The sequence below is a fragment of the Paroedura picta genome, chromosome 2 (genome assembly GCF_049243985.1).
Source record: "Paroedura picta isolate Pp20150507F chromosome 2, Ppicta_v3.0, whole genome shotgun sequence".
NCBI classification, from domain to species: domain Eukaryota; kingdom Metazoa; phylum Chordata; class Lepidosauria; order Squamata; family Gekkonidae; genus Paroedura; species Paroedura picta.
Genome location: NC_135370.1, coordinates 35,563,595 through 35,586,941, shown reverse-complemented (window position 1 = coordinate 35,586,941; position 23,347 = coordinate 35,563,595). Strand labels below are relative to the sequence as shown.

At 43.3% G+C, this 23,347-nt stretch overlaps 1 protein-coding gene and 1 long non-coding RNA gene across 6 annotated transcripts in view; one reads left to right on the top strand and one right to left on the bottom strand.

The window, feature by feature from the left end:
* ITGA6 (integrin subunit alpha 6) overlaps positions 1 to 23,161 on the top strand; it is a 69,287-nt gene extending 46,126 nt beyond the window's left edge. For 4 of the 5 annotated variants that reach the window (XM_077319709.1, XM_077319708.1, XM_077319706.1 and 1 more), the window contains 15 exons: positions 529 to 590; positions 2,102 to 2,259; positions 3,591 to 3,749; positions 6,495 to 6,610; positions 6,729 to 6,918; positions 7,009 to 7,092; positions 8,240 to 8,319; positions 8,456 to 8,533; positions 8,624 to 8,726; positions 9,989 to 10,162; positions 10,540 to 10,638; positions 11,913 to 12,023; positions 12,129 to 12,227; positions 14,237 to 14,362; positions 19,291 to 23,161. In XM_077319709.1, coding sequence (XP_077175824.1) covers positions 529 to 590; positions 2,102 to 2,259; positions 3,591 to 3,749; positions 6,495 to 6,610; positions 6,729 to 6,918; positions 7,009 to 7,092; positions 8,240 to 8,319; positions 8,456 to 8,533; positions 8,624 to 8,726; positions 9,989 to 10,162; positions 10,540 to 10,638; positions 11,913 to 12,023; positions 12,129 to 12,227; positions 14,237 to 14,362; positions 19,291 to 19,452 — 1,801 coding nt within the window. In that variant the 3' untranslated portion in view covers positions 19,453 to 23,161. Of the gene's footprint in view, positions 1 to 528; positions 591 to 2,101; positions 2,260 to 3,590; positions 3,750 to 6,494; positions 6,611 to 6,728; positions 6,919 to 7,008; positions 7,093 to 8,239; positions 8,320 to 8,455; positions 8,534 to 8,623; positions 8,727 to 9,988; positions 10,163 to 10,539; positions 10,639 to 11,912; positions 12,024 to 12,128; positions 12,228 to 14,236; positions 14,363 to 16,976; positions 17,107 to 19,290 lie in introns of all 5 variants that reach the window. The other variant, XM_077319707.1, reaches the window with a different exon arrangement.
* LOC143829212 (uncharacterized) lies at positions 11,912 to 13,568 on the bottom strand. Its single transcript, XR_013228027.1, has 2 exons — positions 13,196 to 13,568; positions 11,912 to 12,433 (listed from the first exon to the last, which is right to left on the bottom strand). It is a non-coding gene; the product is annotated as an uncharacterized LOC143829212 (long non-coding RNA).
* Positions 23,162 to 23,347: the final 186 nt, after the last annotated feature.

Sequence of the window (23,347 nt, the reverse complement as noted above, 5' to 3'; positions counted from 1 at the left end):
ACCTTCTATTTAGAAAGCTAACTTCCATGTATTTTGTATACTTCAAGTGTTGTGTGGGAGGGTGGGTGGAATATATCAGCTGAAGATGCTGTGCCTCCCAACTCCTATTCTGCCTCTCAGGATAAGCTGTTACTTGGCAGTGTGGGAGACATTATAGTTCTATTCCTTTCAATGTCTCTAAGAGTATCCCACGCTCTATTTCCTCCTCCCCACAGAGTTAGTCAGGATTCCTTAGGGTGGATGCTGGCGTGTGTAGAAACCGTCCAGGAGATTCCTCCTGAGTACTTCTAAAGTTTTCATGTTAATCTGGCAATGTGAGAATTAGCAAGGCAGCCAAATTTCCCACATTGCTGTAGTAACACAAGTACAGGGCTTACAGCAAAAAATTGTAACTGTTAAGAATGCCCCCCCCCCAAAAAAAACCTGTCTATTATTTCTAGTTTACTCCTGAAAGCGCCATGATGTTGAATGAAATATTCACCCTCCTGAACTTTTTAAAGTTAACTCTGTGCTCTTGAATTCTTGCAGCCTGAATGTCGAAGCGTGTTTTGAATATACAGCTAACCCACCTGACTTCAACCCCCCAATAAGTAAGTTATATAACCATACTTGCTTGTCAATGAGTTCTGTGGGTGAATTGCAATCATCTGTGTTCTGATCCGGTTGTGGTACATGTTTGTGCCTGGCTACGTATTTTGTGGATTCTTATCGCGGCTGTCCACGTGAAGAGGCCACGTTCCAAGTCCAGCTTAGCCAAGGCTCATCAGAACTTGGAAGCTAAGCAGGGTTGGCCAGAGATAGTATTTAGATGTGAGGCCACCAAAGAAGATGGGGGTTGCTGGGTGAAAAGGCACTGGCAGATCTCTGCTCTTCTCTTGCCTAGAATGCCCCACAGATGGGGTCACCCGAGTGATTTATTAAGGACAGCGATCCATAGAACCAACAAATGCTTAAGCAGTTGTGTTGGTGAGTGCGCATATGTGCGAGATCACTGTGCCTGTGTAGTTCTATCCACTGTGATGTTTTACTGATATAGAAGCATAAGGCAGTTCAAATATGTATCTATTTATTGCATCTTGGTGCTTTTTAAGATGTTACCTAATTTTAAAAGCCAGAAGCAAAATGACCTCCTGAACATCTCAAGGGGGAGAGTTTTGTTATGCGAGTGCCATCACTGAGAAGGCTATGCTTGAAAACCTAACATCAACCGCTACTGGCACTTGGTGACTTTGGTGCTATTTGTCACGATGCCCCTGCAAAAGCTTAATATGATGCCTCTAAACATGCTCACGGTTGCTATACGCTTTCCTTCGGTGATGGGTGGGAGACTTGGTGCTAATAGGACCAACACTTACAGCAGGGATTCCATAGTAATGAGCCGTTGTCCTTTTAGCCATTCCTGAGCTTTTATTAGCAAATCAATTTTTAAAAATTATTTATTTTATTACATTTGTATACCGCCCCCCAGGGTGGAGGCAGAGAGTTCACTTCCCTCCCGCCTGCTTTCCTCCACAGAATTTTCTTTACTCTTGTGATGCCCCCAGCTCCTCTGCACTCCCAGCTTAAATGCTTGTCCCCCAAAATTGTCTACATGCCCATTCCACAGGTATTGACAAAGCTGCTCTCCATTCCCCTTGGGATCTCAACCCCCAAAGTACTCCCTGACCCTGCATTGCAGCAGCGTGGATCAGCCAGACTTGTCCTGCTGTTGGAGTTCCTGGCCATATTCTTTTCAAGGGGTGGTGACCCACTTCTCTGCCTGTGGGTCTCTCTGGGGAATCTCCCATCCCATCTCCTCCATCCCATCCGTGGGCTCTTGTCCCTGGCCTGTCACACCTATCCACTTGCATTTTACTGCAGCAGGGCCTTAGGCACCAAGTACAGTCCAGAAACGGCTGGTTTAATGCACAACATCTGTAGGTATGGCATCCCTCCCAGGAACAATGGATTATTAGTAAAAAACACACATTTAACCTTTGGGTTAGCATGTGACTTCTTCTACAGGTGCATAGTTGAGAATACAGTCCTCACAATGTCTTACCTTCCTACTTCTGGTGATTTTCCTTTTGTTCCTCCACCCCAACCCGCGCAACCCTCCCAGCTCTGGATTATACGTTGGATGCAGAAAATGAAAGGCGGCAATTAGGTTTGCCACCTAGGGTACAATTTGTGGAACGCCTCTCCGATCAGTTAAGTGGAAGCGTGACTCTGGCAGGACAGAAGAGGCAAAAGTGCGTGACCAGTAAGCTTGTACTGCAGGTACGACAAGGCAAATGCAAGTGTTGATCTATTGGAATGTTTCTTCTCACTTGGGCTTTTAGTTGGATTTCAGCATAGCTCATGGGTCTATGGCTCATGTGCCTCATGATGCTCAGGAAGTGGGAATTTGAGGCACACCTGGCTGTGACAGAGAAACAGGCCTACGCTCTGGCCTGTCTCTCCAGCACTGTATTCCCTTCAGCTCCTCAGCTCAGTAAGCCAGATACAAACCATCCCAAGCATAATGGTTTGAGTGTCAGACCAAGATCTGGGAGGCCCCGGGTCAAATCCCCACTCTGACACGGGAGTTTGCCAGTTGACCTTGAGCCAGTCACACACTTTCAGCCTAACCTATCTCATACGGCTGTGATGAGAATAACATGGAGGGGCTGGGGGAAAATGGAAGTCACTTCGGGTCCCTGTTGCGGAGGAAATTAGGATATAAGTGAAGTCAATAAGCATATATGTTTCTGGTGTGGCTCTGTAGGTACTTGCAGTTTACATCACCTTTACTGGCATTCAAAAAAATACATCTGCAGGTACTTGTGACAGACAGGTTAGGTTCTGCTTCCCCCAAAGAGCAAGCAATGTTAGAGAAAGAAAGATGGAAAAGAACAGTTATGAGAGTAGCTGGGAATTGGCATCTAGAGAGTTGAGAGAGAAGAGAGTGTATTTGGTTGAGTGAAACTGTGGAGTAGAGCTGGTTCGGGCTAGCTAAAAATAGTAGGTTTGTAACGAAGGATCCCAATTGTGGACACAGGGAAGCAGTTCAAAAGTTCAATTGGAAATGAATAGGAATGTCTGCCTTACTTTCTTCAATGGTATGTTCAAACCACAAATAAAATTTAACTCCTTTTTTATTTAAATCTGTGGGCTGTGTGCCTCAGGGAAAGAAGCACACACACACACAAGTTAATATCTTGGCCTCTCTGTCTTTATCTTTTCTTTTAAAAATAGGATGGGAATAAATGGAACAGAATATGAGCCCCCAGCCCCAATAACTCAGTGAAGCATTTGTGTGAGGGCCTGTTAGTAAAGGACGTTATTAAAGGGCTATCTGGTTGGCGTGAGTGAGAGAGAGGACCAGAGATGTGAAATGGTTATGGCTTCCTAGGAATTTCAAAAGAGACGAGAAGGGTAGCAATATGTGACAGCCTGAAATTTTAATCCAAAACCTAAGAGAGAGGTGTAGAGGGATGGAGAAGGGACATGATAGTCCTGTAACAACTTTGTAGCATGGTTAGTAATGTAACAAGTATGTGGATCAGGTCTGAGGGGGTTTTTCCTCTTCTTCTGGGGTGCTAATTGGGTATTCTTTCCATATTCCTTAGGACAAAATTAAAGACAAGCTGCGTCCTATTCCTGTAACCGTTGGTGTCGAAATTAAAGAGCCCAGAGCCAGTGCTCAACCCAACAGGAGGCAAGGAAGGTCACTTCCAGATCTTGTTCCAATTCTAAACGCAAACGAACCAAAGACAGTTAAATCAGAAGTAAGTTGTCTGTTATTAGATATCGCTCTATTCCAGTCTGTTTAGGTATTGGTATTGACCTTTAAGGCTATATGCGGCCTGGGTCCCATCTACCTGCGGGACCGCTTGGTTGCTTATACCCCCCGCAGAGCACTCCGCTCTGCAGGTATGCATTTACTGGTTGTCCCAGGCCCATGGGATGTTCGCCTGGCCTCGACCCGGGCCAGGGCCTTTTCGGTCCTGGCCCCAACCTGGTGGAATGAGCTCCCAGAAGAGCTAAGGGCTAAGAGCTGGTGGAATGAGCTCCCAGAAGAGCTAAGGGCTAAGAGCTAATCTACCAGCTTTCCGCAGGGCCTGCAAGACGGAGCTCTTCCGCCAGGCATATGGTTGAGGCCGGGGCAGCTCTCCCACTAATCCATCAGAGGATCCCCTCCAATATTGAGATCTCTAAGATCGAGATCATGGTTAGATCTATTGCATTGGCGCCACCCTTTTTCTGAATATTAATCTCCCCACCAGGCTGAACATGGGGGAAGTTGGGTAAATATGATTAGAATTGTGACCACTGCCGCTTATATGTTATATGTGACATGTTGTTTGACGTAAATTGGGGTTTTTTATGGGGATTTATTGTGTTTTTAACTGTTAATGTTGTAAACTGCCCTGAGACCTATTTGGAGAAGGGCGGTCTAAAAATTAAATAATAACAACATCAACAACAACAACAATAATGCTTAGGGTTGCCAATTCCAAATCAGGAAGTTCCTTGAGATCTGGAGGTGGGGCCTGGGGAGGGTAGAGTTTGGAGAGGTGAGGGAACTCCGTATGGATGTGCTGCAGTAGAGTCCACCCTCTGAATCTGTCATTCTCTCCCGAGGAACTGATCTCTGAAATCAGGAGAGCAATTGTCATTCCACAGGAACTCATGGTTCCCCCTACCTGGAACCACAGAACTTGTGCCACAGAGTTCTTTGGAAGCAGACACACATATACATAGAGTTACCTCAGCCATTTATTTGTTTGTTGGTTGATTTATTTGATTTAATTTAGTTTAATATATATAACTTCCCTTTCAGTGTTACCGAATAAGGGGCCGTTCACAACCATATATAAATTAAAATTAAAACCCGTTAAAAACAGTTAAAAATTCCATAATCGCCCCAGCTGTGGATCTTGGTTTCTACAGTCACATCTCCCACTTGGAGGCTTACTTTAATCAATATCAATTTCCGTCATTCACTGGCCCCAACCAAAAGCCTGGTGGAAGAGCTCCGTTTTGCAGGCCCTATGAAACGGAGAAAGTTCCTGTAGGGCCTGCAGCTCTTCTGGGAGCTCATTCCACCAGGTCGGGGCCAGAACCAAAAAAGCCTTGGCCCTGGCCCTAGCCCAGGTTGAGGCCAGGGGGACCTTCTGGAGGCTGGGTACCACCAGCAAGTTAGTACCCGCAGAGCGTAGAGCTCTGCAGGGGGCATAAAGTAAGTGGTCCCTCAGATATGCGGGTCAACATTTAAAGCAATAAACGCTCTGGGACCAGCATACCTAAGGGACTACCTTTTTCCTTATGACCCCCCAAAAGCACTAATATCCTCAGCTCAACATCTGCTCAGAGTCCCCAGCCCAAAGGAGGTGGAGTTGGCCTTTTCAGCCCTGTCCCCGGTCTGGTGGCATGAACTCCCAGGAGAGATCAGGGCCCTATGGGACCTAAATCAGTTCTGCAGGGCCTATAATACAGAGCTATTCTACCAGGTGTATGGTCGAGGCCAAAAAAAAAACACCCATCAAGAAAGGTTGGCCTTACTGCTGGGGAGGGACGGGAAGGAAGATTGACTTCTGCCAACTCCCCCCTCCCCCAACAGGGAATCTGTCCAGGAGCACTAGTTATTGTTATACTGAGAATGTTTTTAGTTTTAGATCTTTGTATGTTGTTTAAGTGCTGTTACCTACTCTGTCTGAGTGATATGGAAGGGCTGGGTAAAAATAGTTATTAATAATTGTGCAAAGGGGGTTTTCTGTTAAGGAAAAGTTATGGTCTTGTCAGTTTTTAATGTTAGTTTTATGTTACCTGTGGAGCAGGTGTCCCTGCAAGTTACTTTGAGCTCCTATGGTTGGTGGGAAAGGTAACATCTAAATGTATAAACAAATACCCTGGGGGTGGTATTCAATTATAATTTTTTATACTTGGGGGAAGTAGTAGTAGAATAAAGGTTAAGAACCAGTTATCTAGGAAACAGTCAGTTGCATAAGACATAATCTGGCGAGCCGGGTTTCATTCCCCACTTCTCCACATGCAGCCAGCTGGGTGACCTTGGGCTCATCACAGCCCTGATAGTTCTGTTCTCACAGAGCAATAACATAAGGCCTGTATCAGCCCCACCTACCTCAAAGGATGTCTGTTGTGGGGAAAGGGAGGGAAGTTGATTGTAAGCCACTTTGAGACTCCTTCTGGTAAAGAAAAGCAGGCTATAAAAAGCAGTTCTTTTCTGGCTGGGCAATAAGGAATAGTACTCAGTAGCAAGCCACCTGGCTGGCTGGCCGATGTGATTTCCCAGAGTCAGATGTTACTGGAGTAGTGTAGGACCGGACCCTAAGGAAGCAGGTCTTCTGCTGGCTCTGACTTCATAGCAGAAATGGCGTTGGGGGCTTGGGGAAGGGAAAGTATGCTCAGCAGGGTTGTGGAATTAGAGGCCTATCCAGGCTTTGAAATTCTTCGAAATTTTAAAGTATTTAATACCTGACTACTGAATTTAAATGTTGGGCTCTTTGTAGGCGCAATTCATAAAAGAAGGGTGTGCATCAGATGATAAATGCAACAGCAACCTGCAGCTTCACTACAGATTCTGCACCAGAGAAGGCAATGAAGACAGATATGCGTATTTACCAATGTAAGCTTTGTCGTATAAAACGATAGCACTAAAAAAGGTAGTGAGTGACTTTTGTTCTGCTGTGAGAGGTTTTCTCCCATAAGCCTCTTAAGATGCGACTGCTTTTTTTTGTTCCTAGTGAGGGCGGCATTCCGGTGCTGGTCTTGAAAGACCAGAAGGATATCGCCCTTGAAATGACTGTGACCAACCTGCCGTCTGATCCACAAGACCCCCAGAGGGATGGGGACGATGCCCATGAAGCTAAACTAATTGCCACCTTACCAGATAGCTTAACTTACTCTGCCTACAGGGATGCAAAAGGCTTTCAGGTACGTATTCTGTTTAGATTTTGAGGAAATGCAAAGGCACTGTTTAACTTGGCATTGAAGTATCTTTTTGTTTTAATCTTAATTTTTTAGGACAAACGAGTGACCTGTGGAGCCAATCAAAATGGTTCTCAAGTAGACTGTGAACTTGGAAATCCTTTCAAAAGGAACTCAACAGTAAGTGTGATTTATTTATTTTACTACTAGACATAAAGCCCATTTTATTTTAAAATGAAATGGGTGCTAGGGCCCTGCCCCCGGCGAAGCTTTCGCAGGGTGAAGGCTTCCCAGGGCCTCCCGTTCCCTCGTGCCCCCGGCCTTCGCACTCATGGCCTGTGCCTGGGGTGCAGGACAGGAGCAGGGCCGCCGTGCGGCTCCTGATTGGCCCCTCTGAGTTTTTATCATGGACTTGGCCCGCCCCTTTCTCCTCCCCTTTAGCCCTTATGGCTTTATTTATACCGCTCAGCAGGAGCGGTTTAAAGATACTTGTAGGCTGCTCCTCGGCCTGCCGTCTTGCAGCAGCTAACAACAAATAAAACCTATACAGAAAATACATGAAAACCTCATAACCCCAGACCCCTAACCCTCCCTACCCTCCCCAGGTCTACCCGTCCCCAGGGCTGATGTTACAGATAGGATCATAGTGGTGATTCATGCAGAGAAGCAACAGGCAGCCTTGTTTGATGCTGAGTAGCTGGTTTGATGCTGAGTAGCTAGTAGAGACATTGTAGAATTATCTACCTTCAAGGCCCATTATGCACGGCTGCCGAACCGGCGATTTCGGGTCACATGGAAAACGCGGAGGGGGAAGATGCGACGCACACTGGTTATGCACGGGACGGGACGCAACGGCGGCAAAACCCAGAGTAATCGATTATGCACGCGGCGATCCAGGCGCCGCTTCTGGTTGCGCCCCGGTCACCCGGAAGCTGCGCTTTCTTCTGCGTTTCGCTAACGTGGCTTTTTCGGCAGCATGCACTGAAGCTGCAGCCGGCACCATGCGTTATCCGTGATTTTAGTTGCCGCCATTCCACCCCGAATGTGCGTTATTCCCCCCATGCATAATGGGTCCAACTGAGGCTGAGTGGAATGAAGCAAGTCCGGAACAGGGGATCATACAGAGATGCAGGAGAGAGTCTCCTCCATGGGTACTGCACTGGAGTATCTGATGGTGGGATGAATACCTCATAGTACACTTCAGGGATTCCATCTGTAAAATGTATATTTTTGATGCATAGTTGTATTTTAGCTTTTTTTGGGGGGGGGAGGTTTTCATAAATCTGAGATATATCTTAAGCCTTCTGCATTTCTTCTTTTTTTAAAGGTTACATTTTATGTCATTATAAGTACAACTAAGGTTAGCATCGATACCCCGGATCTGAACATTTCTCTGAAAATGGAAACGTAAGATCAAAAAACAAATATCCCTCATCAATTTTCTAATGCTGAAATAGTTGTAAAGGCAACGCCGTGAAAATTGTCAATGGCTTCTTTTTGTTGTTGTTGTAAATCTGAGTCATGCGTTTCCTTTTTGTGGCAGAACAAGCAATCAAGTTAATTCGGGTCCAATTACTGCAAGAGCTAAAGTAGTTATTGAACTGCACACGACGCTGACAGGGTAAGCCTTCTACGGTTAGCATAACAAATCAATGCTAAAGACAGTCTGTTACGACAGTCATTAAAATGTGATGTTTTCCCCCAAATATAGGGTTGCGACACCATCCCAGGTGTATTTTGGAGGTGATGTCATTGGTGAAAGCGCTATGAAACACGAAAATGACATGGGTAGCTTGATCGAATACGACTTCCGAGTAAGCCTTTCACTTAATTTCACATGTAACTATTTCAGAAGGCAAGTTTTGCCACACACACACACACACAAAGAAACAACATCAAACCCCCCAAACCAAAGAAAGAAGCAACACAAACAGAAAACAACCCCAACCTGGTAACTAACCTTCATTCTGAATAAGGCAGCTGTGGTGTTTTTGTTAGACATCCTCTGTTCAAATTTGTGTGGTGTTGTATATGTAACATGGACATAAATGCATATATCTCTGTCCCACTGTGTATGCAAGGCACATGCTTGAAACAAAACCATAACATGCTTGAGGAGTGAAGTTTAAAAGGAATTAAGCAGGGTTTGAAGCATCCAAGACAAGATATAGACCAGCCTTTCTCAACTTTTTTACCATCAAGAAACCCCTGAAACATTCTTCAGAAACCCCAGAAGTGGTGCAATCATGCAGGATATGGTTGGGAAGCATAGCTCTGTACATGCCCACCAGGGGGTCCCGTCCCTTCCCACCCCTTCCAGGACCATCTTTGACCATTTGAGAGGGTGCCAGGTCGACATGATCATATATGGTCATATCACCTGGTAAATGTTTACTAAATTTGAAAAATATATTAAATTCCCACCCATTCAGGAAACCCTTGCCGGGCCATCAAGAAACCCCAAGGTTTTCACAAAACCCTGGATGAAGAAGCCTGGTTTAGGAAAAGAAAGTACTTTATTGAGACAGATCAGATCATCCTGGAGTCCTTGCTAAGACTGGGGATCCTACTCAAGCATTCCTCTTTATCAACTCAAAACTCTCAGCCCCTTCCAGCACCAAACATTTTGGACCCCAATGACCTGTGCTGATGACATGGCCGATGCCTCTGAGATTGTTCCCAGGGCAATGGGGCAGAGAGTGCAGTTTTTCACACTTAAGATCTACCACAGGATGGAGCCAGCTACAGGATCAAAGACATAACACTAAAAGGGCCATTGGGAGCCTACATTGCAAGCGACACTAAACAGATTGCATGGCAGAGGCAAGTAAAAGATACAGCATAAAACATCAAGCATGACCTATGGAAAAACATCAGTTTTGACACTGTCATGTAATTTTGTTGGGTGATCTTGGGCCTTTCGTAGTTTAACTCATCTCACAGGGTGGTGGTGGTGAGGCAAGACTGGAAGAGGGGGAAACATGATATGCTCCTTTGGGACCCAATTTGAGAGGAAAAACACAATATATAAAGTCTACTATAAAGGTAGTAATTTTTTTCCAATTATTCCTGACAGATAACTTACTTGGGCAAGCCGCTTAAATCATTTGGCACTGCTTCCTTGGACATCCAGTGGCCCAAAGAAATTAAGGGAGGCAAGTGGTTGCTGTATTTGGTGTCAATAAACTCCAAAGAACTAGGAGAACTTCAGTGTGAACCACAAAATGAAATAAACCCTTTAAAAATTAAGGTACTGTTATGTTCCCTGTCTATATACTTTTGGATTACGGTGCTGACTCATTGATACTGGAGGCTGCCAGTTCCCTAGCTTGTGTCCAGGTCCATTAAGGCAGGGGTAGTCAACCTGTGGTCCTCCAGATGTCCATGGACTACAATTCCCATGAGCCTCATGGGAATTGTAGTCCATGGACATCTGGAGGACCACAGGTTGACTACCCCTGCATTAAGGTACAAGCTGGAAGGCCATGGTCCCCTTCTGGACCTCCCGCGGATCCCCCCCCCAGTTGGGAATCCCTACTCTAAATACTCAACTAAATAATTGTTTTGAACATTCTCTAATGCAATTTTTATTGACTGTTTCCATTTTTTTGTACATAATGTTTATAGACATCTAGAAGTTCAAGGAAGAAACGTGAAGTTGCAGAGAAACAGACGGATGCTAGCAAAACATTTTCTTTGTTTTCAGAAAGAAAGTACAAGATTTTGGTAAGCAACTACCATATGCTTTGTGGTCTTTTTAAAAATGTATTTGGGGAACTAGTATAGCAGTTTTAATCTGATTCTTCTGCAGGTAAAGGTTAAAAATGTTTGGTGATGGTTTATACATAAATATATTTTGTATGTATAATAAATATAATGAATTGTTGCTTAAGCCATCATATTGAACATTTTGCTTTTAAAAATCCATCTAAAATTGCTTTTAAAATCCATTAAAATCCTGCAGATCCTTAAAGACTAATACTTTTATTGTAGCTTATAAGCTTTTATTGATTTTAGACCCCACTGGCTTACACGCATGAGGTGTGATGAAGTGGCCTCGGATCTACAAAAGCGTAATGATAAATTGTTGGTCAATAGCTTTGTTTGGGGATGGGCTGTGGCTCAGGTATGCTGTGAGGTGAGCGGGGCTGAGAGAGCTCTGAGAGAACCATGACTTGCCCAAGGTCACCTAGCTGGCTACATGTGGGTCGTTCTCCAGATTAGAGTCCGCCGCTCTTAACCACTATTCCAAGCTGGCTCTCAGTACACAGTACTTACTTTGATGTATTAAAGGTCAGGCTCAGGATGAGGCAGCTTCATTATGTTCTGGTGTAAAATATTTGTATACCATAAAAAGAAAGCCTGGAAAGAACTTTTGGCTTGTTTGTGCCATCCTACTCGCCTGTTGTCAGCTAACTGAATACTTCCTGGTTTGTGGCAAGCCGCAGACTGTTTTTGGATTGGAATGACATCCTGAAGTTTGCACTTTCCTTGCCAATCAGAATTTCAGCCTTAGAACAAACGGCTGTTTGTGACTCTGCTTTGCACAATATACAGCAGGCTGGTTCAGATGTCAAAGCATCTACTCAAAACTCCTCCTAGGCCCATCCCTGTACCGTCTGCACTGCAGGAGGCTTAATTTTTGTCTCTTTGCCACAGGAGATGAACACCGTTATCCCTCAGGAATATATGTCTTTAGAGAGGAGCAAGGCCAATGAAAGAGAAACAAGGACCTTTTGTTGATATAAGTGCCTAGCCTTATATTATTTGCATACTTATATCCTAATTTTGTGGGGTTTTTTTCTTGTCCAGTGATTCTGGCGAAAGCTGAGCCTGAATCCTTTACCCCATTAGTAGCTTACAGCAGTCAATTAATGTATACATTTGCTGCTGTTTCTGCAATATTCTGTGGGGCTTTCTCGAGGCTGTAAACTGGTGAACAGATTTTATTAATCTGATACGGAATATGTATTTTTAAGCTCTTTGTGTATTTACTGCAGAAATGTAATAGCGAGGCAAACTGTGTCACCATAAGTTGTCCCTTGCGGAATCTGGAGAACAAGGCATCTGTCCGCTTGCGCGCGAGACTGTGGAACAGCACTTTCCTAGAGGTATCTTCACGACTCTATTTTGCTGCAGGTTTGCTTCAGTTCTTTTTATGGGTTCCAATGTCGTATCAAACACCCTATCTTTTGTTTTTTCTCGCCCTGCATCAGGAATATTCCAAACTCAACTACGTAGATATTATCGTTAACGCTACAATAAACATTGCCACTTCTGCTGATAATATTAAGCTCCAAAACGAAGCTCCTGTGGTAAGTCTGCTTTTTTAACACGATTCATCGCTGTTGGTGCTTCGTCCATGTAGCTAGGGATTCTCTTGTTCAGACTTTTGGATTCTGTTCAGCTTCCAAAATGCTAACGTGCCCATTGCTGCATTCAGCCTGATTCCTTAACTGCGCTTTCAAGCACCTGCTGTGCTATTTGGCAGGGAGTTAATATTGGATGCTGCTGCTGTGAACTGATGGAAACATTTCGGATCAGAGGTGCTCACAGACTTTAACAACTCCAATATGCCAATTTTGGTGTAAACCCTTTGGGCCACCCAGGTGGTTTTCTCCTTCCTCATGAGCACCCACCTCTCACCCTGCAGCTCCGCTCCCAGTGCATACACCGAACTATGTGCCCCATGGCTATCTCCATCCTCTTGCATTCTCAGAGCGATGCTGCAAGAACTGTATATTTCTGCCACCCGTGCTATGGCCTACCTGGTAGGGTTATCAACCCCTCGATGGGGCCCAGAAATTTCCCTGAATGATGACCAATCTCCAGTCTTCTCCCCTGGAGAAAGGGGCAGTCCATGCTGGAGGGATGGGTAATGCCCTGCTAAGATCCCACCTAAACCTTACCCTCCTCAGGCTCCACCCACAAATCTCCAGGAATTTCCCAACCTGGAGCCTTACTGCCAGGTCAGGTCTCATATAATAACTGATCCTATGGGGCCACAAAAGGCTCTAACATAATATCTGATCAACCTCTCCCCTTGATTGAAACCCTACACTGCAGACAGCAGGTGCCTTCTTCATTAGTTAATAACTTCTAGTCAGAGGGCAGCTGAGCAGGAGTCTAGTAAATTTTTCAGAGCTACTCACAGAAATGTGGAGAATAAAAACCAGCTCTTCTTCTTTTTAAAAATACATTAAAGATCCACAACCATTTCATACCTCATCCACAGACAGGGTAGCTCACCCCCCCCCCTTTAAAAACAAGCCCCCTCACTCACACAGTTATTGGGGTCCAAACACTGTTCCATTCACACACGGCCACCATTTATTCATAGCCTGTAATAAATATTATAGAACAAGATATTAAATTGTGTGTAGGTGTGTTTCTTTCCCTTAGACATGCAGCCCATAGGGCACAACAAAAACATAAAAGTTAACTTTTATTTATGGTATTAAGGTAACGCTAAAGACAGTAAGGTAGAAGCTACAAAGTCTGGCTTTCATTGAACTGTGGTTCTATTCTCACAACTTGGATCCTTTAGATCAGTGGTCCCCAACCTTTTTATCACCGGGGACCGGTCAACGCTTGACAATTTTACTGAGGCCCAGGGCGGTAGTGTTTTGCTGAGGGATGTTGCCACCACCACCTGAGCCACTTGCTTTCCCGCCGGCGCCCCTGACATCCCGCCACCCACTGGGGAGCGCTGCCAGCAGCAGCTGTGCAATGCCACGCCAAGATGGAGCCCCAGCCATGGCAGCCATTGGAGAGCACCAAAGTGGCAGGGCAGCCCCCGAGGCAGCAGCTGGGAAGGATGAGCCGCAGCCTGGTACCGACTGATCCGTGGACCGGGACCGGTCCCCGGACTGGGGGTTGGGGACCACTGCTTTAGATCAGCGGTCCCCAACCTTTTTATGGGTGGGGAAGAGCCGGTGGCCCGGGCGCCGTGCATGCACATTAGCGCCCCCTGGTGGTGAAAATGTGCATGCATGGAGCTGCCACAATTGTACTATTTTCTTGTTCTAAGCAGTTTTTGTGCACCATTTTCAGATATCCCCCTTTTCCCTCCCAGCTCCCCAACTCCCATTCTGCAGGGGGTTGGACTAGCCAACTCTGAACTCCCAACTGCTGCTGTTAACAGCAGTTATCCAACTCCCTCTTCCCAGAATCCTATCAGGCGTCATTGTCATTCGTAGGAGAGGTGGAACCTAGCCTGTAAGTCATAGTATGGTTCCTGGAATCTCAACAGTCTTAAAAAAGAATGAAACCAGGATGTGCTACCTGCACACGTTGAAGATGTCTCTTCTCCCTTCTCTTTCAGGTACGGGTCACTGTCTTCCCTGAAAAGACAGTAGCCTTGTATAAAGGCGTGCCCTGGTGGATCATCTTAATAGCCATTCTTGCAGGATTGTTAATGCTTGCTCTGTTGGTATTCTTATTATGGAAGGTGAGTTGCTTTACTGTTGTCATCTAATATTTGCTCACATGTTACTTAAAATATTTTTACATACGGGAAAAGGACATCACCGGTGCTGGCATAAAGAAATGGTTAAGGTGTTTTTTAAATTTTAATTGATGGATTAATTTTAAATGCTCCATAATTTGGGCATAAAAATATATGGGATTGTTAAATTCATTTGCATTTTGGGGAGATACTCTGGATAATGTTTGATTGTATAATAGCTTAAATAGACAATCTAGTGCAGAACAACTGTCAGCTTTGGAGATAAAATATGTTCATTTGTCTGCAAAAGCTGAGATTCAGAATAGAGATATGTACAAGAATTTTCAGGGGGAATCTCATTTCCCCCTCCCCACTATTTCCTCTTCCTGTTTTCTTCTTTCTTCCCCACCTACAGCCAACTTACTTTTATCTGCCCCTCTGTCTTCAGCAGTCCCTCCTCAGAAGTATCATGGCTGAGTTGCACATTCTCAGCCACTGGTCTGGGCTAGGCCTAGTTGCATTATGAAGAACCCACAAGGACTTGGGGGACACACCTCACATTTCCCTGCATTCCCCTCCCCATTTCCTCTTTCCCTCCTGGTAGCCTCCCTATCCTCAGCTTTCCTTACTTCCTACTCTCCTTCCCTACCCACCTTCTTTTATGCCCTGTCTTTCAACTACATTTACTTATTTAATTTATACCACACCTTTCTCCACAATGGGGAGCCAAAGCTGCCTACATCATTCTCCTCTCCCCTCCATTTTATCCTCACAACCCTATAAAATGGGTTAGACTGAATGTGTGACTGGGCTAAGATCACCCTGCAAGCTTCCATGTATAGTAGGTATCTGAATCTGGGACTCTCAGATCCCAGTTTGAAACTGTAACCACTATTCAACTCTGGCTTTCATGAGGTGACTGCTGTTGAACAGTATCAAGCAGCTTGTCCTGCATGACTAATACAAGTCAAAGTTCCCAATGGTTGCTGCTAGAACTGGCCCAAGAAGTCTTCCCTTGAAGGCCAAAACAGTCCTGGAAACAGACCTAAGACTTGAAGTCTGGCAATGTGGTTGTGGTTGCCTAGTAACTCACAAAGACCAGTGAAAGGGCATATATTTCTTAAAGCTATAGATGCTGTCTCTATTGTTTTAGGGGCCCCAGTGCTTTTTCTCCCCAGATCTCAGGTATTTCTGCAAACGGTTTCTTTCTAGATTTATAGAAAGATCAGTCTTGTCTGTTCATAGAACCAAACTCTGGATTTCAGTATCCACAGATGGGGTCGGGAATTAAGTATGTTGGTGTATATAAATATACTATCACCTATACTGAAGGATTCCAGTAATTTTTAAAATGATTTTGTTACATTGCCTAAAACTATCAAAGATACCACAGAACAAATCTATGGGAGATTTGCCAACAAAGTATGTTCTCTTCTTCCCTTGGTGCATATGCTGAGTTGTGTGCGGAAACAAAGCACCAGGGCATTACACGGAATGGAAGGTAGTTTGATGTGTCTCCCATATCTTTACCCAGCTGCCCATCAGTGCTGTTGAAGTTACCTGAGATCTGGGCCTTTGACCAATTGCAAGAAACAGATCTTTTCCACACCATGTTTTTGAAGCAGCTCAGCTTCTTAACTATATTGGGTTTCCTCTTGCCTTAAAGATAGACTGGTTTGTTGGGTGTTATTGTCCCTTATTTTTCCTGAGTTATTCCTGTGTGTTTCTTTTCTGACCATCAAAAAGGTGGTTTGAAAAACACAGAAAAAATTGAAGAAAAACTGGGAAAGCAGCAACCATCAGAATCAGTTTATTAATACGGTACTAGACCAGAATTCACATTGCAATATCAGTACATTAGATATACAAAGATTAAAATAGGAAAAGATTCCAAACCATGGCAGTTAATAAAATTTCAAATTAAAACACAATGCAGCTATAGTAACACCATCTTTACCCCGATATCACTCAGGTCTTCCTTATTTTAGTTGCCCTCCATGCAGATTTCGCCATGGCGAAGGTTTGTTCAAGATTTTTGTCTGACAGAAAAAGTTGAAGAAAAACTGGGAAAGCACTGAGCTACAGACATTGCTAAGGGGTGGGAAAACTGAGGGAGTTACGAAACTGAGCAGCAACAACGGTGTGGAGAAGCTCAGGGTATTCTACTGAATTCCTCAGAGATTCTTAAGTGCACAGACATTTGCTAAAAGTTTGCATTGGGCAGCTTTTTTACTCTGAATCAAGACTAAATTAACTCACGTGGTGCCTTGGAGAACTCTCTTTTAATGTCACCTAGCTAAAAGGCAAGCATGTCAGAGCATTATTACTAGAGAAAACAAGCACGATTTCAGGGCATTAAACACGCCGGTCTCTCTAAGTAATGAGTGTCATTATTCTGGTGATATTTAATCTCTCATGAAGAAAGCAGCCAACGAGGTTTGACAGGCCGTGAAGGATTCTACTGCAGGAAATGTCAACGTTGAGATGTGATTGTGAAGCTGAAGCATGATTAGGTGCTTGTTTTGAAATGCTCGTGCAAATAAAACCTGGTTCGCCCTCTTCTTTTTGTTTTTCACGTTGGTCCATAAAATTGACTAAATGCCTTGCTTCCTTATAGTGTGGCTTCTTCAAGAGAAATAAGAAAGATCATTATGACGCCACATATCACAAGGCTGAGATCCATGCTCAGCCATCTGATAAAGAGAGGCTTACTTCTGATGCATAGTATTGATCTACTTCTGTAATTGGTAATTGATCGATTTTTTTTGAACAACATTTTTAGCTGCGGGACTTGCTTTGGTTGTGGTGGCTAATGACCGGAAGCTTGCTGCATTCTGTTCCATTAATTGCTTCGTTTCAAACTGTCAATTTTTTGCTTGCTTACATTTATAATAATTCCCTTTCTCCGTGCACGAGGACGCAAAAAACTTTTGTCGATTTTTAACAGCTGTTTATTGGTGCATTCTTCCTTGAAATTTGAAGTCTTCATCTCAGAGATGGAATGCTTCTCCCAAACACCCAAGCTCACAATCCCAAAGAGAAAATGTGCTCTGTGGCCTATTTATTTTGCTAATAAGAAGGACAGGGACCCTGTGTTATGTCAGTGGTTTTCAAACACTGTCCCAATGAACTCTAGGTTCCTTTGAAGGTTTCTAGGGTACTCTCAATGATGATACATATTTTCATGAATAACTTACCTACAGTTGCCAATCTTCTCTTGCAAGGGGAAGTGGGTGTCTCATAGCCCGAGCCCCTCAGATCCTATGACTGTGCAGGGCCCTCAGATCCCATGACTGTCCCATGTGAAAGGACTGTGCATGACCCAGAATACTTTATAATCCAGAAGGACACTGTAGCAGGCACTGAGAGATTTCATACCGGAAACAAGGATATAGAAAACATTCTCTGAAGGGAGAAACTTTTTAAAAACATTGAGCTATGCCACCTTTAGCGTGAAACTCAATTTCTTTCCCAAGAAGTTAGAATATTTTCATACCTGAAGCTTCAATGGCCTTTGAGTTTCTGTTGTCCTTTTTAACCTGAGTGCCTTATTGGTGTTACTATCATAGAGGAAGCAGGAGAGAGCTATATCAATATGAATCAGTATTCTGGCCCACAGTAGGTTTTTATTTTGCATTAGAAAAATACAAGAGCCCTTTGAAGCCTCATGTATGAAAATCCAACAGAAAATGAATTTAAGCCTACTTATAGGTTCTCCCAGCACTAAGAAAGAAGCATTATGTACCACGGTTAAATTAGCATTTTACCATTCTAACCACACAATGGCCACAATCCCTGACTCAGATATGCATTCCATAGCCACTAAATCAAAATGAGATTCACAATGGATTTCAGAAAGGTAAGAGCTATACACGATACAAGCTGTATTTTTTTACTTATACTAGCAGATGCTCGATGCTCAGAAATTAAACAGCCTTATTAACTGCTAATGCATGCTCAAAGCTTTGACTGCCTTTTTCAACGAAGCCATTCTGGATTCTCTGTTTTTGTGCAAAAGTTACTGGTAAACTTTGCAACTGGGATTGTTCTGCACTTAAGTATGCATTTCTCTTAAGCCTGTCTTCTGCATGTACACTTGGTGCTTTTGCAAAGCTGGATTGTATAAGTAAATGTGCATTTTGCTTTTTGGACTATCAGGATGATCGAATTCCACGTTTACCTCCTTACTTAGTATAATATCTGAAGAGGCTAAACATTTAAAGAAAGGAAAATGAGCCATTTCTCATATGCATCCCAGGATACGAGTTTCTGTTGAATACTAAAACCACAGAGAATACTATATAACCCTATGAGGTTTTAGCCTGATAATAGCCATAGAAATAAGTTCTATCCTCACAAAACCCTGCAATGTAGGTTAGGCTGAGAGTCTTTGACTGGCCCAAAGTTACCCATGTAGCTTCCATAGCAGAATAGATTCAAACCTTGGCCTTCCAAGTCCCTAATCCAGCACTATACCACACTGTGAGAGCCTGCCTGTAGGGCTTGTGTTCATGATAAAGGCTATTAATATATGGCTAATGACCTCGTTCACTTCTTAACACAGGTGGTTTCCCATTGACTGCCTCTGCATGAGGACTCCCATATCCCTTAGTGATATCTCATCCAAATACTAGCCAGAGCCCACCCAGCTTAGTTTCTGAGATCTGATGAGATCAGGTTAGCCTGGAGTGTTCAAAACAAAGGAGGAAATATCAGGTTGGCTCAAAAACAGCTCTTTTGTAAAACAGATTTGAGATTAATGGAGGCATTTACATGCTTGGATTGTGCTTTCTGCTAGCTATCGCTTACTGCTGTTGTATCAGCTGGTCTCTGGAAGGCAATCTGTTATGTATGTATGTATATACCAAGGGATTTATGACGGTTCTTACGGTGTACCTTCTGTGACAATTTGCATTCTTTTCTCTCCATAGTGTGGGTTCTTCCAGCGTTCCAGGTACGATGCCAGCATTCCCCGATACCATGCTGTAAGAATTCGGAAAGAAGAGAGGCAGATCAAAGATGGGAAAATGAAAGAGAATCATGCAAAAAAACAGTGGGTCACGAAATGGAATGAAAATGAAAGTTACTCCTGAGGATTCCCCCTGTACTGAAGGCTTAAATGGTTTAAAATGTTTTTGATTCACATGACAGATGGGTAAAGAAATACATACAGCAAAAGCTGCTTTCGGTAGATCTCGTCAGCTTGTGTCAAAGCCTTTTGTTTTACAGACCTAATTTTAAAGACTAAAAGTAACTTTGTGTGCATTATTTAAGTTTCCCAGTCTTAAAAACAAAGGCTGTATTCTCCATCGGTCTCTTGAGCTGGAAATCAAGCCTGCCCAAGCTTTTGTTTTATTTTTGCAGTTACCGTGCAACGTACATAGAGAACCAGGAGCTGTTTTAATTACATGCAGAAGGGTGGAGCTTCTCTAATCAGAGGAAAGAGAAGTAAAGAGAATTTCTTGGTGGTGCATGTTTTGTTTCTCCAAACAAGTTTTCAGTTCAGATTTGAATCAGCTGTCAGAAAGGCTCCCTGCAACCAGTTAGGTTATGATTTAGACTGCCTTGCCACTGTTTGGAATATCGCCAGACATGTCCTATCTCATTTAGTGGGCCTGTTCCCCGCCCCACACACAACAGTTTGGGTAGCTAGAATGCTTGCTGCCGACTGGTTACCCGTCAGGCTTCGCTTCTCTCTCCCTTCCTAAAATGGCAAGTGGAATAAATGCCTCCTGGGGCTGGGAGAAGACAGCCCATCAGCTACTCCTCAGAGCCGCTTGGCACGGACTGCAGCTCAAACAGAAATAAGAGGGAATGAAGTCACTTTGTGGCTCATTCCATCTCTTTCCTCTCCTGGCCTGAGTTTGAACTGCATATAGGCCATGCCTCAGCTTTTTGGGCTTGGGTCTCTTGTGTAAAGCTGCACCCATCTGCAGCTGGACCCCTGAATGAAAGATGCTGATGATGTTTCCTTAATTAAGAGGGTTCTGCCCTTCACTTCATTAATTCTTGTTATTTAAATGGGTGCCTTCAGGAGAGAGAAATCTACTTGTCCTGAGTTAGGCTTGTTTATTGGAGATAGTATCACATGAGACTACTCAGAAGTTCTAGGGGGGGGGGGAAATATGAGGCTCTTTATGCGAAGTAGAAGATGGTATAAATTCTTCCCCTTGCTCAGGGGCAGACAAGTGATCCTGCCTGTATTTCTCACCGGTAGCACGCAGGGCACCAACTTTGGCCTCTGCGGTCTGCTTGAGAGACAGTGAACTTCCTAACATGAAAAATGCAGCTTCTTAAAGCTACTGACATCATGCTCAAGTTACCAGACTTTTAAAATGCCCTCTCTCATCCCAGACATGTGGAAGCTAATTACTCAGATGTAGAGGTACTCTGCATGTGGTCAGAAGTTACGACATCACCTTTCTTGGACCTGAGCTGTGGTAATGAAATGCTGAGCTCTGGTGGACCTCGGATAAAATTAGCTCTTGCCTTAAATTTCCTTCAAGGCTAACTTCCCTGCCACTCCCCCCATTAAGGCTGAAATGCAGCCCCAAATACTGCTTCTGAGAGAGGGAGTCCAGTCCAGGAATAACAGAGTAGAGACATTGCCAAGGAAAAGGAAACTGGCAACATCGCTCCACTGTGAAATTTTAGGTGGGATCTAATCTGATGATCTCTGTCCACGCAATTAAAATCGATACTTTCCATTTTAGTGATGGATTTTAGAAAGAAGTGGTTTGGATTTTAAGGGTTAATTTAAAAAAACAACAACTACCCACATGTAACTCGTTCACTGATACTTTAAATGCTTTTATTTTTTGCTGTGTCTTTTGTCAGCGGACATGTGTGTAATTCACTTAGAAGAACAAGGGTTTCTGAACTTATGCCATGTGACATGGCTTAATTTCAACATGAAAAGGAAGTGCTTGGGCTCCACTTAGGACGTCATATTCATGCTTTGACATTCGGAAGCCATTGTGTACAGAACATCTAGTGTTTCTTAGTGGAGTAACCAAGGGCCAAACTAGAAAATACCGGGTCCCCGAGTCCATCAGAGACATGGCACTCTTTAGAGTTGTTTTTAAAACTTTAAACATGCTCTAAGAGCTAATCGGGTGGAGGATTTGAGGATGGGGCATCATCTAGTTTAGACCTCAGGAACCCTATGAATATTTAGAGACAGCCTTTCAAGTGCTGTACAAATTTTTTGTTCACTCTGGACTTGCCATTCCTCCTACCCCTTATAAACTTGGGATTTGTAGATTTGCAGATTGCTTGTTCCAAGACTCTTGTGCAGCCATGGTAGTTAGGGAAAGCATGATATTAAATGTGCAATAGGTCATGTTTTGATGTTCTTTGTAAAATCAATTTGTGTGAATCTGTCGCTGTGTCCAAATATACACAGGTTTGTTTTTTTTAAAAAAAGCTTGAATAATTGTTGTACTTTGTATATACTGCAAGGCATTCTTATATATTTATTTTTACTATGAATCTTTGTCTTTGACTCCCGGTTAAGCCAAAGACTTTTAACTGAACCGTAAAACTAGTGAACAATAGCATATAACAGTTCACCGATTAAAACCAAACACTTTTCACCATATGTGCCAATACTTTAGATTTCAGCGATTGAAGACATTATTGGAAATCTCTTTACATAGTGCTGATTATGTAGTATGGAAGTATTGTATCTATTGAATAATTTGTGCACTAATGCATACCTACAGATGTTTTATCTAGAGACGTTTTATATGACTAACTTAATGGAAAATACGGCAGGTGCTTCTGGAGGGGTGTGTGAAAATTTTCTAGTTCTGAATCCGGAGCAAGATTATCTACTGCAAATGTTACAGCACTTGAACCAAAACACAAGCTCCAAACTATGGCTCTATGGCGGCCCAGTGTAAGACTACTGAATGTTTTAAATACTGACATTTTAATTAATAGTTCTGTACACTTGTGTGTTTGAGAATACTTGTGATTGTAACAGAGGTATTTGCAATTTTTAAAAGCTACATCTTAAAATATTTGTACTGGTTAAATAGTGCTGATATTTACAGTATTTGAAAAGCAGATCTTCAGTATATTGTTCGAGAAGGGATAAAAACTATGCAAAACATTATTATGCAGCACCCCAAAAAAAAACATTTTGAAGTGACGGCTGCTCTTTCTAGGTTAAAGCAGAATTTGGCTGCTAATTGCCGATTTTTAACTTTTTTTTACAGTTGTTGAAATAACTTTTTGACCACACAATTTGTACTTTAAAAAAAACTCCTCACAAAGGGTCTTCTTATTGAGTGTATGAATTTTCTCTTACCAAGTTTCAGTAACAATTCTGGTGCCTCACAGTGCAATCCTAAGCAGAATCACATCCTGATTAATTTATGGTATAACTCAGCTTAGGGTTGCTCTGTTATCCACCAGTGAGCACTGCTACTAGCTCACCTGTGATTTGTGGGGCCTGCACAAAAGCCCCCAAAGCAGCATGCTTGGTGCACGGCATCCTTCTCAATTCCACCTGAGTGTATGTGTGTGTGGCTGGACTACTTGCCCTGAAAAGGTATACTTTTGAAACACTACTGTTTTGTTTTCATGACAACTTAAGTTGATTCTAGTGGCTTGTAAAGAAGAGCAAATACCCAGGCAGTGTTAAATATCATTTTGAGTCACATCACTGGGGTATGTGTGTATATATATATATATCCATCTTACACGCCGACTGTTACTAACATCTAATGTTAAATCGGGGCTAGACATGACCTGTGGATATTTGTATAAAAGTGTGAAATAAATTTTGTAAGAAAAGCTCTTTCTAGTGCTGGTAGTATTTGCAGACTTCTCTCATGGGTTTAATTTCTGTCAATATGAAATGCTTGGTTTGTATTTGATTGCATTCACTTTCCTTCATTACACACAGAAGAATATATGCTCAGTTCAGCTAACTAGTTGGGACGAAGACTGATGGGGTTGGATCCAAAGGCACCATTTCAA